This window comes from Eptesicus fuscus, chromosome 23 (genome assembly GCF_027574615.1).
Source record: "Eptesicus fuscus isolate TK198812 chromosome 23, DD_ASM_mEF_20220401, whole genome shotgun sequence".
NCBI lineage: Eukaryota > Metazoa > Chordata > Mammalia > Chiroptera > Vespertilionidae > Eptesicus > Eptesicus fuscus.
In genome coordinates, this window is record NC_072495.1 from 6,244,600 (window position 1) to 6,262,359 (window position 17,760).

Below are 17,760 nucleotides of genomic sequence, written 5' to 3' on the forward strand. Positions count from 1 at the left end.
ACGCGCCCTGACCAGGGCCAGTAGCCTACAACCAAGGTACGTGCCCTTGAGTGGAATCAAGCCCAGGACCCTTTGGTCCACAGGCTGATGCTCTATCCACTGAGCCAAACCGGCTAGGGCCTGAGGAACTGAATTTTTAATTTAATTAATTTAGATTTAAACAGCCACATGTGACTGGTGGCTGTTGTATTGAACAGTGCAGCTCTAGAACCCTGCTCCAAGAGTAATTTTAACAAAGGAAGGAGCAATGTGGACAAGTTAAATTTTTAATTACTACTACCATTTAAAGTAGGAGTTGGAATATATGATTCTGGGACAAGAGATTTACCTTCTTAACTAGGTTTGGGTTAGGTCAGTGGTCGGCAAACTGCGGCTCGCGAGCCACATGTGGCTCTTTGGCCCCTTGAGTGTGGCTCTTCCACAAAATACCACATGTGGGCACGCACGTACAGTGCGATTGAATCTTTGTGGCCCATGCGCAGAAGTTGGTTCGGCTCTCAAAAGAAATTTCAATCGTTGTACTGTTGATATTTGGCTCTGTTGACTAATGAGTTTGCCGACCACTGGGTTAGGTTAATATAAAAACGAGCTTTACTCGCAAAGAGTAAAGGGAGAGGATGAAGATTAGGATGGCATCTTCCTCATTTTTACACTCTCAGGGTCTAGCATTGCCCCGTAAGCAAACAGGTCCTCAGTAACTTCAGTGGCATTGGTGAGCGAGAGGAGGCCAAGGAGAACTCTACATGGTGGGAAGCAGCAGGCCTGGTTTTAACCCCTTGATCACTTAACACGAGGCTCTCCATTCAGCCCATCATAACTATTGTGTATTTCCTGGGAGTCAAGACAGACCTAATGGTCCTTATTCTCAGGAGTCCACATCCTAGCTGGGAGACAGAAAATAAACACAAAACGGTCTGATCATTTCAGATACTGGTACATGCTAATCAAATGGCAGTGTGACAATGCAGCTTGGCAACAACCCCTTTCCACAGGGTGGTCTGGGAAGGGACAGGGTCTCAGAGGACATGACGCTGGAATGAGGCTTGACTGATGGGCAGGTGATAGCCATGGAGCACAGGGACGACCTCCCCAGGCAGAGGGAGCAGTAAGTGCAAAGGGTCTGAGAAGGAAGGCGATCTGGGGGGGACCAGAAAGCCACCAGTGGCTGGTCCAGAGTAAGCCAGGGAGAGAGTCACGGGTTGATGAGGTCGGAGAAGTGGGTAGAAGCCAGATCAGGCAGGGCCAAGACGTATGGGTTATATAAGTTTTCTGGATTTATAATGACAAGTGGCTGTCCTAGATCCCTAGCCAGTGTGATGGTTTGGGGCTGAGGTTGAAGATGAGTGGTCACCATCGTTAACCCCATCCCCATTTTGGCTGGCCAATGGCCATGGCTCTCCTGGGAGGCCCAGGTGTGAGAGGACTCGGTGTCACAAGGCACGTGGGAATTGGGGGCTCGCTCAGCCTTACACATCAGGGACCCTGGGACCATCAAGCAAACCCAAATACCAGAAGCCCTTCCAGTATAATAATTATGTTAAAAACCAACCCACCCTCTCAGTGGATGGCGTGGAGGCGCAGCAAAGAGCATCTGTGCTGTGAGCCATTAGGCGTCCCTGACAGATGTGTTCTTCTCCCCCTCGCCCCCCAGCTGCAAATGAAGACCCGTCCTTTTCTTCTGCCCAGACAAGGATTGATGAGGATTCGGGAGAGCACTCAGACAGGCAAGGAGAGGCTGTGAACCTTTTCCAAGCCTGCAATTTATCTTGAGAAGACTATTCACATCACTTTCTACAGGCTGGATTATGCTCTGACCTGGCACATTAATCTCGCCGAATAAAATAATAATAATCAGAAAAAGGGAGCTGGACAGTTGCCAAGGGGACATTAATAACTGTCGCCTACACCTCGGTGGAGCAGGGAAAAGGTGTCAGGTCCCATCCCCGCCCCTCGCCCCCAGAAGTATCCACTCGAAGGAGAAGGAAGTGAGGTAGTCACGGCATGAACTTGAGGACATTTTATATAGATGGTGTATGGGGATCCCACTCTTCGGTCAACTCTGCGGAACTTCCCTAACAAATCCAGGGAACTGAGATGGGAGGGAGTACTGCCTAGTAACTCAGAGCAGGGGTTCTGGAGTCGGACCGCCTGAGTTCAAATCCTCGCTTGGCCACTTACAAGCTGTGTGGCCTTGGGCTGCCTTCTTAATCTCTCACTGTGTTTGTTGTCTCCTCTGAAAAATGGAGATAAAAACAGCATTTGCCAGGAAAGCAAAATGGCGCAGCTGCTGTGGAAAGCAGATGGGTGGTTCCTCGAAAAATAAAACCCTGCATTTCCACAACCCAGAACAATCTTGTTCCAACAGATACTTGTCCACAAATGTTCAAAGCAACATTATTCACAACAGCCCCAGAATGGAAACAATGTAAAAGTTGATTGAGAGATCAATGAATGAACAATGAAAAGTTGATTGAGAAATCAATGAATGAACAAGTGGTGGTCTAGCCACATAATGGAATATTATTCAGCCCCAAAAAGCTACATGCGAGTGAACCTTGAAAACATGATGTTAAGGGGAGGAAGCCAGATACAGAAGATCATATAATATCTGATTCCATTTATATGAAACTAGAGGCCTGGTGCATGAAATTAGTGCATGGTGGCAGGGGTGGGGGGGGTCCCCTCAGCCCAGCCTGCACCCTCTCCAATCCGGGACCCATTGGGGGATGTCCGACTGCTGGTTTAGGCCTGATCCAGGACTGCTGGCTCCTAATCACTCACCTGCCTGCCTGCCTGGTTGCCCCTAACTGCCCCTCCCCCTGCCAGCCTGACTGCCCCCAACTGCCCCCCTCTGCCAGGGTGGACGCCCCCAACTGCCCCCCTCTGCCGGCCTGGTTGCCCCCAACTGCCTCCCCTGTCGGCCTGGTTGTAGGCAGCCATCTTGTGAGGGTGTGAGGGTTAATTTGCATATTACCTCTTTATTATATAGGATGTCCAGAGCAGGTATATCCATAGAGACAGGAAAGAGATTGAGGGTTTCCAGGGGTCGTGGGGAGGGCGAGTGACTGTTAATGGGTGCAGGGTTTCCTCTTGGGGTGATGAAAATGCCTTGGAACCAGACAGTGGTGATGGCTCCACGACACTGTGAGTTCGTGAATGCCACTGCATGGTAACTTTAAAATGATTGCTGGTCCATTTTATGAGAATTTTGCCTCAATAAAGAAACCCACAAAATGGCAGCACTTGCCTTGTGAGACAGCTGTCAGGAGGAAGTGAGTTCGAGCCTTTCTGGCCCATACTCAGGGCTGACTCCATGTTAGCGGCTCCCAGTGCTCTCAATATTGTTACTATGAGGTTTGCAATCTTTGACGAGTTATTTCACTCAGTTTCTGCTCTCTCAAAAGTGATATTCCCAGCATCTTCTCTCCCAGGTGTGTGAAGATTAAACAACAAATTCCATGAGTACATGGATTTTTGTCTACCTGGTTTGCTGATGCATCCCCAGTTCCCAGAACACTGCCTGGCATATAGATGGCATCCAGCAAATATTTCTCAAACAAATGGCATTGCCTAACACTGCCTGGCTCAGGTCATTGCTCAGCAATGTTTAGCTGTATTTATTATTATTAGTTTGGCTGCCAGATTTCTTTGGTCCTTTCTAGCACAGAGAAATTAGTACTAGTTTGCCTTGTAGATTTCTGCATCTTTGTGACAGAGGCGTTTGAACACGTACCAAATACAAGAGATTTGAGCTGAGCTGAGAGTAGATATAAGCTTTCCCTGCTACTAAAAGAGGCAATGGTAAGAGTAGTAGCTGACTAGACGATCAATGCATGCATGCATGCATGCATCCATCCATCCATCCATCCATCCCTCCATCCCTCCATCCATCCAATCACTTGCCCACCCATCTATCTTATCCACCAACCTTCCTATTCAGCCACCTACTTCATCCATCCACCCACCCAACTATAATGCATACATACAATGAACACTTCCGAGTACATACCAGATACTGGTGATCCATCAACAAACAAGCTAGATGCATTCATTTCCTGCTGTCACAGAGGTTACACTCAAGCAGAGAAGGCAGACAACTAAACAAGCAATTACAGTCAGGGTGGTGAGTACCGGAATAGGGGGAGGATAGGGTGCCGAGTGTCCTCAGTAGGGGCACCATTCCTAGCCTGAAGGGAAGATTTCTAAGAGGCTGTGATCTGCAGGAGCAGGAGTTAGTCAAGACACGTGTAAGGAAAAGGGTCTTTAAGGCAGAAGGATCAGAGGTGTAGTGGGTAGGAGACAAGGCAGCACGCAGCCCACTATGGAAGCTGTACAGAGTGTGGTTTCCCTGTACACCTGGCCAATGGGTTTGGTCAGATGTCACTCAAGATGGACGGCCAATTCCAAACCTCCTCTTCCACCAACCAAATTCTAAGCTTTCTGAAGTTGAAAAGATGGCATGAAAAGCAGGAGTCTTCAGAGATTGTTGAGTCCCATCTGCCTCCGCTTGGGGTCTTCTTGCAGAGGCATTGACAATAATTATATCCTAAAGATGCTGCTTTGTCCTAGTCCTGCTCAGTCCTCTGAATTATGATGGTGATGCCTGTGTAAGACCTCTTCCACCCAACATTCATCTACAGGCTTTCCCCAATGGTACTCTGCAAAATATCACTGCCATCATTTCCCATCCTAGGTCCACAGCAGACATCGCTAATCAATCACAGAGTTCTTTCCTCATGAGCCTTGGTTCCCCCTTTACAAATCATGCTCCTGACGCCAGAAAGCGTCAAAACTTCTGTGAGCCATCCTTTCCCGGGAGAAACACAACCAGGGCATGTCAACATGCTGTCTTTCCTTTCTCAGGTGAAGCTCAGATGAAAACTGCACCAAGGGCAGCTTTGAACAATGAAACTTAGGAAATGCACTTAGAGTAGAGGCGGCACAGGCAGGTGCTGACACCAAAGAACCATGCTCAGCTTCAAGGAGCTGTAAGAGCTGAGTGACAGGACCTACTAGCTCAGGCTCTGTCCATTTGATATGATGACATCAGCTCTGCCCATGCCCATTCTTTCCTCCTCCAAATGGCGCCCTGAATCCCCTGCATGTGTGATTGGGGCTGCCTGGTGGCTGCAGCCAGTGCCTACCTTGGACTTGACAGCCAGGATGATCTTGGGCAGGGCCACGATGAGGCACTTGAGGGCGATAGTGATGTACTTCAGTACAAAGTCTGCGATCCCCACGATCCACAGTAGGTCGAAGAAGTCCAGGGTCTCCAGGTTGGGCTTCAGAAATATGAGGCTGTGGGGAGGATTCAGAGTCAGGATGCTCACATATGATCACGGGCCCTCAGCAGCTCCTTCTACTCACTCTGGGACCTTATAAACATGACCAGTAGGAAGGGCACTGAACTGGGAATCAGACATCTGTGTCCTGTTCCTGCATCTGCTAGTAACTTGCTGTGTGACCTTAGGTGGGTAACTTAACCTCTCTGAGCCTCAGTTCCTTTGAGGGTTAAAAGATGAGATTGGCCCAGAGTATCATTAGTTAAAGTGTCCTCCAGTTTTATGAGTCCATAACAGGCTTCACAGAGGAAGCAGAAGAAAGGAAGGAACAAAGGCCAACACTATAAAGGAGGGAGGAAGAGAAGGAAGAGGAAAACAGATGTGCCAGACACTGTGCTAAGCTCTTTACTCCCTGTATCTCATTGTCCTGTGCAGTGAGCATTGCTCATCCCCACCTTATAAATGAGGCACTGATGTTTGGAGAGGTAAGATGCCCAAGGTCACACTGCATGCTAACGGGCATTAGTATCAGACAGACTTGAATTTGAATCCAGGCTTCTTCATTTATTGAACCCTGGGCAAATAACGTTCTCTTTGTAAGGCTCGGTGTTCTCATCAATAAAATGGGAATTGTACCCGCCCTCATCATGTTATTGGTGGGATTCAATGAGATTATGGACATACTACAGATGTGCCGTGCAGCTGTGACGATGATAATAACAGCAACTCTATGGGGCAGGCACTATTCCCTACACCATTTTGCAGATGAGGAAACTGAGGCACAGAAGGGCCTCAGCTCTGTTGCTCCTCTGCTAAGCCTCTCTCTGTCTTTCTCTTTCTCTCTGTGCTGCAGGTCTGACTCAGCCCTGGTCTGATGGGGGCGCAGAGGACTGGGCCTATGCCTGTGATCATGCCCAGAGAAAGACCTGAGCTGGAAATTCACCCATGGTTCTGGGAAACTCTACCTCCTGGAGCCTCCACCAGGATCCTGATATTCCGGGCCAGACAACTAATGCAGTGTGTGAGATGTGAGCTGATGCCTTGGCACTAACTCTCCAAATGCTTTTATGGGGTGGCCCCAGAATGTGGCAAAACGGCTCCCTCCTCACAGTCAATGTTCAAAAGAGATGGACATGAATGATCGGAAAGCTTGGCTCAAGTTTCAATCTCATCCTAGAAGCCCTCACTGCCAGCCCTCCCGGACTATGTGGCTACTAGAAAATTACACACGGGGCTTGCATTCAATTTCTACTAGAGGGCTCTGCTCCAGGCATGCGTGTTTATAACAATGCGACACAGAAGGGTTGTGCATCCAAACCCCAACCAAGTCCCCCATGTCCCCTGCTCACCTGTTGTACAGCTGCTGGGAACTGAACGTATAGAGCACATATAGGGTGTTCCCCGCCAGAAAGGCCAAGATCCACAAGATGACCAGCACTGACCTCTTCTCCTGCAGATAAAAAGCAAATCTATGAGGATGCTGCAATGCCAAAGGTGCACCTGGCAGAACATTCCAGAACATTTGATGACAAGTGACAACTTTTCCCTTTCTCAAGGGTTTGAAGGAGCAGGGCAATGGTGAAAAAAGGGCACTGGCCTCTTTCCTTCCCACTGGGATCCAAGGGACAGTTACAGAGAAGGCGACAGGAATGTGGAACCTGCTCGGAGAACTACCTGGAAAGGCAGGATAGCAAAGTGTTTAGCAGCAGATTCAGGAGCTAGAAGCCGGAGTTCAAGTCCCAGATCCGCTACCTGGCGACTATCCAACCCGGGGAAAGCTACTTAAACTCTTCGTTTCCCTTTCCTCATCTGAATATGGGTCTATATTGTAACTGTCTTGTAGGGTTGTGAGAATTAATGTTCATAAATGCTTAGAACAGTGCCGGGCACGTAGTAAATGTTAGTTCACATTTACTGTTAGGCACTAAGGTAAAGAGAGATTAAGTAACTCTTTAAATGTTTTTTTAATTGATTTTTTTTAATAGAGAGAGGAAGGGAGGAGAAACATCGATGAGAGAGAACCATCAATCAGCTGCCTCCTGCACGCCCCCTACTGGGGATGGAGCCCCCAACCCGGGCAGGTGCCCTGACCAGGAATTGAACCTTCAACCTAGTTAAGTAACTCTTACTCATTTAAAAAATGGGGGTTTTGTTAAGGATGAAGTAAAATTCACAAATGTCAACGTTCAGTCTGGTACGGGCTCAGATTTCAGGCTGGCTGAACGGCAGGACCGAGTATTCAGACTTTACAACCCAGTAGGCAATTAACAGCTATAAACTGGAAACTCCTGTTCTCACTTCTGCTAGCACGGCCCTCAGGGCTACTGCCCAGACTGACCGACCGACCGTTCAATGTAGGGCCACGTCTACAGGACTAAATTCAAACCCGTACCCCCGGCCGTCAAGCCCTTCACCATCCATCCCGCTTCCCTTTCTGCAGCCTCATTTCTGTTTAGTCCCCAGGAAGACAAGCTGGAAGGCGCTCTCGGTTTGTGGTTTCCCAGCAGCTTCTCGGCCTGAGAACAATCCCAGGAAATTTCTGGAGGAGGCGCCGGGCTGGCGTGTCTCCGCCTGTGTACCCCGGGAGACAAACGTAGACCCCGGTGCAGCTGATTCTCAAAAGCTCGTCTTTTCCTGGACCAGGGAGGCTGCCTTGCTGGAACAGGATGAGGTCATAGCTTTCCCAGTGTAACCTTCCCTGCGGTTTCGGTAAATGCTCCACTGTCTCCAGACACAGCTCAGCGCCCCACACACCCTTACGAGGCATATTTCCAGAGCAGACAAAATAAATGCATCTCCATCCACCCATTATTCCAGGAGCGGTCAAGGTTAACGACCCTAGAAACCTCCTCCAACCAACCAACGGCTCTTATCAATGTGATTAACCCACTCGGCAGCCCTTTTACCCCAATAAATAATGGATTCCAGTTGAGTCCTCTGTAAATCTAAACTGAAGGTGGAAGAGAAAGAGGGAATTAGCAACGCCCCGAGAAGCCACACTCTGAAGGACAAAGCAGGTAGTTCTCTAATAGTTAAGTTGAGATTCCTAAACTTACGAAGGGTTATGGAGCTTCTCTTTCACAGAAAATATGTCACCTGTGTCTTCCCCTCATAGGTTTCAGGGCCCCTAGAAGCTTGTCCACGGATACAGGTGTTTTTTTACCCCCTAAAAGTCAGGCCAAGGCACCCTTTGGAGGTTAACGCCTTTGAAAGACAGCCAGCCCCCAAAGCCTGCCATTATGGTGTCAGCCAACCTGTTGTTCTCATAGCAGCAGGAAGGGGTCTGCCTGAAGAAGATGAGACTCAGGGTCAGAAAGACCCTCTGGCTCCATGCCCAACTCTGGACCTCAACGGCGCGTGTCCAATGGAGACTGACTGCCCTTCACGCCTCATGGCGGCCCAGGAGCTTTTTGAGAAAGCAGATGGCCCCAAAGAAGGACCAGAGAGGACGGTGGCTGTCATGGGGTCACATGCCCAGGACAGAGCACGGGCTTGTTAAAATAGCTCGGTTTAACGTTACCTGTATGCCAGGCCCCGCGCCAAACACCTTCTCGGCGCTATCTCACTCAATCCTCTCTCTGGGTGTAAGAAGTTCCTTTTCCAGAGGTGGCACCTGAGGCTGAGGTTACCATGGTAACCTATCTAAGAGCTTCTTGTGGGTGAAGCTGGAATTTGAACCAAGGGTGAGCACAACCTGTGGGCTCAATGCCTGGGCTCCTGTCTTGATGCCACCAGTGGCACTGGCTATGTGACCTCAGGCAAGGAACTTAGTGTCTCTGAGCCGCTGTTTCCTACTGGAAAAATGAGATACGAATGACTCTGTGTGCCCTCCTCCCGCTGGGACAGATTTGCAAGATGAGCTGTGCAATGGGCCTAGCTGTGCTGGGCATGGTGAGTGCTCAGCAAATCTTAGAGGGCATTTAGGATGGTGGTGGTGAAGCTGTATGGCACCCGGCAGAGCCAGTGGAATGGCCTTAACCATAAGAGTGGGTTGGAAGTGAGCTAACTGGTTGAATGCCAGGAAGGTAAAGAGACTGGGCTGGGAAGGCACTGCAGATGGAGGGGCTTGGGAGAAGGATGGCACATCAAGGGCTCTCCCCCAAAGATGCCCCCATCCTCATCCCTGCAGCCTGTGAATATGTCAGGTCACATGGCAAAGGGGAATTAAGGCTGCAGGTGGAATTATGGTTGCATATCAGTTGATCTTGAGATGGGGAGAGACTGGATATCCAGGTGGACCCAATGTCATCATGAGGGTCCCTAAAAGTGGAAGAGGAGACAGAAGAGGAGAGTCAAAGGGGACGTGACTATGGGAAGATGGTCACAGAGATGCAATGGTGCCTGCCGGCTCAAAGAGGAGGAAGGGGCCCGGAGCCAAAGAATGTGGGTGACCTCCGGAAGCTGGAAAAGGCAAGGAAACCTTCTCCCCCAGACCCGCCAGCAGGAACACAGCCCTGTTACGCCCCGATCTTAGCGAAGAGAGACTCACTTCAGACTTCTGATCGACAGAACTGTAAAATAATCAACGGATGTTGTTTTAAGCCACTAAGTTTGTGGTCATTTGTTACAGCAGCCCTAGAAGACGAATTCACCAGGTGACTCACCTTCAGAGAGACCTGTTCTCGGAGGGTGGAGTTGGCGTAGGCGAAGGTGGTGGCCATCCCGATGCACACAGCAATGCCTGCGGGACAGAGGAGGACCCAACACCGCCACTTAGACTCATCAGGCCTGGCCCTGGCTTACAGGGGACGGTGAGCAACATTAAAAAGACACATCCCTGGCCCTTTGAGTTTACAGACTAACCTTAGAAGAGAGAACATCTCACTTCTGGGGGATTTGGGTCTAGTCCCACTTTAGAGGCCCTGGAGCCACTCTCAGTCGAGGCCTCTGCCATAGGGATGTGACCGATGCCTCTCTGGGGCATTTCATAGAACAGGGTTAGGAGCACGGGCTGTGCAGCCTGGTAAGACCTGGGTTCAAATCCTGGCTCCACTACCTCCTCTCTGTGTGAGCTATGGCTAGTCACTGGACCTCTCTGAGCCCCCCTTTCCTCATCTACAAAATGGGCAGAATAATAACAGCACTTACCCCAGGGAGGCATAATGCTTATAGAGCATCATCTCTAGCAGTCAGGCAATGGTACCTATTATTATTTCTACTTCCAAAAAGAATCTGAGGTGTGTTACTTGTAATAAAAGCATACATAGAAAAAGACCGTGACACCATCTATAACAATAAAAGCATAATATGCTAATTAGACCAGATGTCCTTCCGGATGACCTTCCGGACGAAGCGGGGGGGGGGGGGGTGGCGGGGGGGGGGTGGCTGCAGCCGTGGGATCGGGGCAGCTGCCGGCTGCGAAGGCCTACTCTTGCATGAATTTCGCGCATCGGGCCTCTAGTAAGGAATAAAAGTTTAATGTTAAGCCGAGCCGGTGTGGCTCAGTAGTTGAGTGTCGACCCATGAACCAAAAGGTTACCAGTTCAATTCCCAGTCAGGGCACATGCCCGGGATGTGTGCTGGATCCCCAGTAGGGGGCGTGCAGGAGGCAGCCGATCAATGTTTCTATCTCTATCCCTCTCCCTTCCTCTCTCTCTAGAATCAATAAAAACATATTTTTCAAAAAGTTTAATGTTAAAGGGGAAAAAACTCCTGCTGACAGAAAAACATGACCCTGGCAGATGGGGGAATAGAACTGAATTTTACTCCACTTCATTCAATTGCCACTGTTTGCCAAGCTGCTATTTTGGAGTTCTCCCGGAATAGGGATTTGCAAATCCTACTTTTCCTAACCTGTAGACAGGTTTCTGCTTTCACACCAAGTGCACAGCTTCTCCTGCTCCGAGTTCACTTTCACTTTTTTAATAGTTCGTGCAATCCAGGTCCTTTTCTGGCTCTACTTTGTCAAAGATGTATTTCTTTTCTTTTTATTCTTTTTAAATATATTTTATTGATTTTTTACAAAGAGGAAGAGAGAGGGATAGAGAGCCAGAAACATCGATGAAAGAGAAACATAGATCAGCCGCCTCCTGCACACTCCCCACTGGGTATGTGCCCGCAACCAAGGCACATGCCCTTGACCGGAATTGAACCTGGGACCCTTCAGTCCGCAGGCTGACACTCCATCCACTGAGCCAAACCGGCCAGGGCTCAAAGATGTATTTCTTCACTGGAAATATATAAAATAAAAACTAGTAATCCTACAGTCCCTTCTGTTTTCCTCTTTGAGTAATAAACAAACCTGCCAAATGAAAAAGACATTGGCCATACTTGAGAATAAAATTTAAGTTGTGAGTACAAGGGAACTCAGGATAAAAGGGAAACATACTGGCTTTCATTTCTAGGAATGAAAAGGGAGGCAGCCATGATAGCACCCCAACAAGGAAGGTGGGGTGATGTGAGTCAGCTAGAACCTCCAGAAAGGGGCAAATAGGACACAGAGAATGGCCTAATCTCCTCCAGATATTGTCTATGGGACGCAGTAGGGCATGAGATCATTTGTACCATCATTCCTGCTATAGGACTAAAACAAGAGCCCAAAACTCTCCCGGGCACAGCAACATCATTATGTAGTAACAATAAGTAATAATAACAATAATGATGACAGTGTACTAGAGACCACTTACTGAATGTGAAGTACGTGTCTGGTTCAAGGCTAATCACTTTATGAATCATTATCTTACTTCCTAATACTACTAACAATAGGGAGAATTTATTGAGCACTTGCTCTGTGTCAGATTCTATGTTAAGTATCTTATGTATATTAATAAGAAACATAATGAAAATAATAACCTATCCTTGCATAGCGCTGTCCTAAGTGCTTTAAACATATTAATTCATTTAACCTCACCGCAATCTCATGAAGTATGTTGTACTGTACCCCTCATTTTATGGATGAGGCACAGAGAAGTTAATAACGAATCCAGCGTCACACAGCTAGGAAGGGGCAGAGCCTGAATTCGGACCCAAGTAGTCTGAACTCTTTATTACTACACTCTATTCCTTCACACCAACCAACCAGCGAGGGAGCTCCTATCACAACCCCCACTGGACAGATGAGGAAGCAGAGGCTCAGAGAAGGTGAGTGACTTGCCTGAAGTCACACAGCGAGTCTGCCAGGATTCAAACCCAGGTCTGACTCAGAATCCCATACTCTTACTGCATGGTGAGGGCCTCGGCCGCCCTTCCCTGGCATTTGGGATGGAGAGCCCCCTACCCGCAGCTGAAACCCCCGTGTCCCGGGGACTCACCGAGCTTATGCTGGAAGCACAGTTTGGTCAGGAGGATCAGGATGAAGGGCAGGCCCTTCTGGAGCCAGCAGACCACCGCCTTCAGCTCGGACAGGGCAGGGGCGGGAGTGCCCGGGTGCTCATCACCCGCTTCATCGGCGTGCCCGCGGTGGTCCCCGCCCACGTGCTGCAGCAGCGAGCTCCCGCGGTGTCCTCCGTGGTGAAAGTGGTGGTGGGGCGGGCGGTGGTGGTAGGTGCCCCCCTCGCCCCGGCCTCCACCCTCCTCTCTGGATGCTGGCATCTGGATGAACACGTCCCCGCCACTGGCCGAGGCCCCCAGCACCAGGCTGGATGGGAACGGGGCGGCTGGAAGGCTGCCTGCCGGGAGGCCGGAGAGGCCGGAGAAGAGCGCGGGCGGGGAGGCGGCTTCTGCCTTCAGGCTCTCAAAGACGCCCCCTTCATCCACGCTCACCTCGGGGCTGAGTGCTTGGCTGCGATTTCTAGGCCGGAAGGGAAGAGAAGGCCCCACCAAGTCAGACAGTCACCCAGGGGGCCTGGGGGACAAATAACAGTACCAATAATGTCCTAAGCTGAATCATGTCTCCCCCAAACTCCTATGGTGAAGCCCTGACCCCGAGGACCGCAGAGTGTGACTGTCCTTTGGAGGCAGGACCTTTGCAGAAGTGAGGAAATGAAAATGAGGTCATGAGGGCAGGCCCTCATCCAATATGAATGGTGTCCTCACACGGACACACACAGGAGGGAAAATGATGTGAGGACATCTACAGGCGAAGGAGAGAGGCCTCAGAAGAAACCAACGCTGACAATGTCTGCATCTCCTGATCTCGAACTTCCAGCCTCCAGAACCACGAGGAAATACATTTCTGTTGTTTAAGGCCCCCAGTGTGCGGTACCTTGCCACGGCAGGCCTAGCAAACTCATCCAAATAATAACAGCAACAGGGCCATGATCTTCACTGAAAATTTACTATGTGCCAGACAGTTTTCTAAGTGCTTTCCACTGATTAACTCACTAAATCTTCTTACCAACCCTGAGAATTAAGGTCCTAATAATACCCCCGTTTGACAGATCAAGAAACTGAGACACAGAGAGAGAAAGAGAGAGAGAGAGAGAGAGAGAGAGAGAGAGAGAGAGAGAGAGAATAACTTGTCCAAAGTTGCAGAGATGGTCAGATAAAGAAACTGAGGCTCAGAGAGATGAGCATGTCAGACACCCTGGATCCATGGTCGGCAAACTGCGGCTCGCGAGCCACATGCGGCTCTTTGGCCCCTTGAGTGTGGCTCTTCCACAAAATACCACGGCCTGGGCGAGTCTATTTTGAAGAAGTGGCATTAGAAGAAGTTTAAGTTTAAAAAATTTGGCTCTCAAAAGAAATTTCAATCGTTGTACTGTTGATATTTGGCTCTGCTGACTAATGAGTTGGCCGACCACTGCCCTGGATTATCTCGCCCCAAACTCCAATCTCACCGTGTGCCCTTCCCTCCCTACCCAAGGCTTCCTACTGTAGGGCCTTTGCACAGGCTGTCCCCTGCACTAGATGTCACCCTCGCCCTGACCCACCTCGGCACCTATGCTCATCTTCCTTGGTGGAGCCTGCCCTACCTACTCCCAGAAAATGACATCTCCTTACTCCTAGTTCTCACTGCATCCTGACCTCAGCTGCACGGGGCTGATCACAAATCATCATTCACTGCTTCCCTGTGGCTCTCAACCCTGGCTGCACGTTATAGTCACTCAGGGGAGCTTTTGAAAAATACCTGGTACAGGTGCCTGGGACCCAGTGTTGCCCTACTGAACCAAAATCTTTGAGGGTGGGGCCTGGCCTCTGCTAGGTCTTCAGAGCCCCCTGGTGATTCTCATGTGTAGTAAGCACTGAGAGGAGCACTTTAGACTGGGCTCTGTGCCATGAAGTCAAAGATCATGATTGTTTGCCCCCACTGTATATTTCTCCTACCCAGCACAATGCACCTGGTACATAAAACATGCTCAAGCAATAGTATTTGAAAGAATGAATGAATGAGCACACTAAAGGCTCTGACAAGGCCTGCAATTGGAAAAATTAATTATGACTAAACTTAGCGTTTTCCAAAGTTATTTCACCATGGAATTTGTGTGTGTGTGTGTGTGTGTGTGTGTGTGTGTGTGTGTGTGTGTGTAAAACATATGAATGTCTTAGAGCAGTGGTCACCAACCTTTCGGACCTCATGGACCATCAGTGGTCCACGGACCACCGGTTGGCAACCGCTGCTCCAAAGTTTCCTTAAACCAGCGGTCGCCAACCTTTCGGACCTCATGGACCACCAGTGGTCTGCGGATCACCAGTTGGCGACTGCTGTTTTAGAGAACACCTGTGAAACCCAGCAGGGGTGATGCTGGTCTGGAGAAATCTCAGGGTTCATTACTCTGGCTTCACAAACTTGACCCGGGGGTACGTTATCACAAACCTGGTGCAAGGGAGGGGAGCTTAAAGATGGCTACTCACTCCCCCACCACCTGGCGCATCCCTGCTGCCTCCAAAATCCCAGGAAATGTGTGGTCCCACCCCCTTGGGTCTGGCATGACAATGAAGATAATATTAATAATGACAACAACAACGGACACCATGGCTATGATCCTCAAGGGGCCTCGAGCTTTTTCTGCACTTTAAGAAGCTAAGAAAGACCGAGTCCTGGCAGGTGCCCACATTGGCCCACATGGGGGCCACTCTCTCCCTCCCGCCGCCCCATGAGGACCTGGAAAGTCTTCCTGGCCTCCTTAAGCTCACCAACACTCTGAGTTCACTGGGCTCATGGGACCTCCAGTACAACCAGTGAAGACTCAATCCACCAAGCGGCTTTTTATAGCTGGGCCCTAGCGTCCAGCCGAGATTTCAGCCTAAATGGGAAAGAATATTCCTTGGGGAGGCAGAGCCTGTACTTCTAGCTTAACCACTTAAGGGCTAGCGTGGGAAGCAACCCAGGAGAGGAGTGGATCTGCCCAGAGAGGAGACGCCAAAATGTGCTGGCTCGATGCACAGGTTCAGGGTGGGGGTGGGGGAGACAGCTGGCAAGTGGACTGGGATCCCAATCTCAGCCCTGCCACTTCCTGGCCGTGTGACTTTAGGTAACTCACTTCGACGCTCTGAGCCTCAGTTTCCTCATCTGTAAGAATGGTGATAAAAACAGTCCTGACCTCACCAATGGCACAGAGTGAGTGCAATACAGGGGGGCCATTCTCCTTCTGCCCCCAAAGATCTCTTGGTTCACTAGAGAGCAGACAGCCATTCTGTCTTCAGAGGCTGGAAAAGCTCCAATGGGCATGCTTATTATTTGGATGCTGTGTTTGTGCATTTTCCTATCCATTCACTCCTTCACAAGAAACCTGAGTGTCACTATCTGCCATTTATGGGTGGAGACACTTTCCAAAGGCATCATAGGGGGGAGGTGGCTGAGCTGGGATTTAGCCAAGAGTCGTCTGATTTAAGGCCAGAGCTCTTCCCTGCTGAACAGGCAGGCTTGATGCAAAACTCAGTCCCAGTGCTGGGACTGGTGGGTACTCTGTTCTTGCAGCCAATCTCCGAATTGCAAGGGAACTGGAATGTGATCCGAGGGAAGAAAAGCTTGGTTTGCCTGCTCATTGCATGCATGTACTAGCATGTTGGGGGTAGAGGGGGCAGAGGGGGCAGAGGGGCAGGAGTCTGGGGCTGAGATACTGTCACAACCTGAGAGCAGGTCCCATGGTGTGTTCTCTCTTGGGCTTAACTAGAGAAATCCTAGCTCAGCGTGTTTTAACTGTGTTTTCTTAGATTCTGTGTTTGTCTATTTGGCATCCACTCATTACAGGGGCAAACTAATAGCCAAAGGTGTTGACAACTTCCTTGCAATCCAGAGCCCATATCCCCAGCCATATCCAGCCAATATTTCTCCTGCCCTGAATCACCCAGGACCAGGTACCAGACAACCAGAGACCACCCTAGAGCCCAGAGCCCGCTGACATGGCTCAAAGCAGGCAATGCTAAGTGTTTCCTCTGCCCCGGCCTGATTTGTGTGGAAAACACAACCAAAGCTGTGGCCTAAGCTTTCCCTTTGCTCCTTTCTGCCTCCTGAGCGACCCTGGTGCCTCCCCATGTGGCCCTACGTGGCGCAACATGTCCCCTTCTCTCGGGAAAGGTAAGTAATAAAGATCTTCTTTCAACGGCATTAGCCTCTCCATGCTGTCACTCAGTCACCTCCATAAATTAAAATCTCTTGGGCACAATCATTGATACAATGAGTCAAGAGCATCACCTGCCACACAGGCTTTGGGAATTACCATAAGAGCAACAGCCAGCAGTTGTGCATGGAGTAGTATATGCCATCACTGTGCAAAGCAGTTTCTAATCAGGTCTCCTCTGCTCCCCAAACACGTAACCCTGAGATGCAGGTATTACTCAATACAGTTTGGAGCGGCCCCTGACCACTCAAAGCCCAGAGCCCCCAGATGGAATGAAACCAAAGATGCCTACCTTTCAGGTGGAATGTTATCCGTGTTACTGCTGTGGCGTCTCTGCATTTTCCTTAAGACCTGAAAGCCAACACATGGCATAAGCCAGAGTCTCCCAACATCCCCACTGCCTGTCAGATTGCCATGGTAATTATAAATAAGGACTACTCATATCTCATGTCCCTAGAGCGCTCTGACATTTTCCAAACCTTGTTTCCATCTGCTATGCCATTCAACACTCAGTCCTACTGAGGAAAGTGTTATCACCCCATTTCACAGATGAGGTTGTTGAGACCCAGACATGGAAGGAAGTCCTCACGGGAGAGAGGAAAGCATTGAACTGTGCAGCAAAGAGGTGATGGATGAGGTGAAGTGAGCAGCAGACTGGCAGTAGAAGACGTGGATTCTAGACTGATGCTGCCCCTAATTTGATGTCTGACTCTGGACAAATCAGTCACCTCTCTGTGGACCCAGATTCCTCATCTGTTAAACGGGAGGGGGTGGAGTGGCTGAACCCAAAGCTTCTTCCCAGCGCTCACAATGAATAAAGTGGTAATGAATAAATGAATTCTCATGGAAACACGTCACCTTGTTTACTGTGAGGAGCCACATGGACTTCAGAATTCCATGTTCACGACACCTGAAGTGGGCATGCAGGGATCCAGATGGGGATGTGATCACTGGATTGCAGAGAAGGCAGGCCTCCCCTGCCTCGTCCTCTCCAGACAGATGCACAGGTCAGGAGGGTTTATGAGAGACTCCAAACC

At 49.7% G+C, this 17,760-nt stretch overlaps 1 protein-coding gene across 1 annotated transcript in view; it reads right to left on the minus strand.

Annotated features, from left to right (window-relative positions):
• The window catches only part of RNFT2 (ring finger protein, transmembrane 2), a 42,530-nt gene extending 24,925 nt beyond the window's left edge, over nt 1-17,605 (minus strand). Inside the window, exons 1-6 of the mRNA XM_008142751.3 lie at nt 17,582-17,605; nt 17,016-17,074; nt 12,533-13,011; nt 9,887-9,963; nt 6,632-6,732; nt 5,145-5,298 (exon numbers count right to left, since the gene is read on the minus strand). Coding sequence (XP_008140973.1) covers nt 5,145-5,298; nt 6,632-6,732; nt 9,887-9,963; nt 12,533-13,011; nt 17,016-17,074; nt 17,582-17,605 — 894 coding nt within the window. The remainder of the gene's footprint in view (nt 1-5,144; nt 5,299-6,631; nt 6,733-9,886; nt 9,964-12,532; nt 13,012-17,015; nt 17,075-17,581) is intronic.
• Nucleotides 17,606-17,760: the final 155 nt, after the last annotated feature.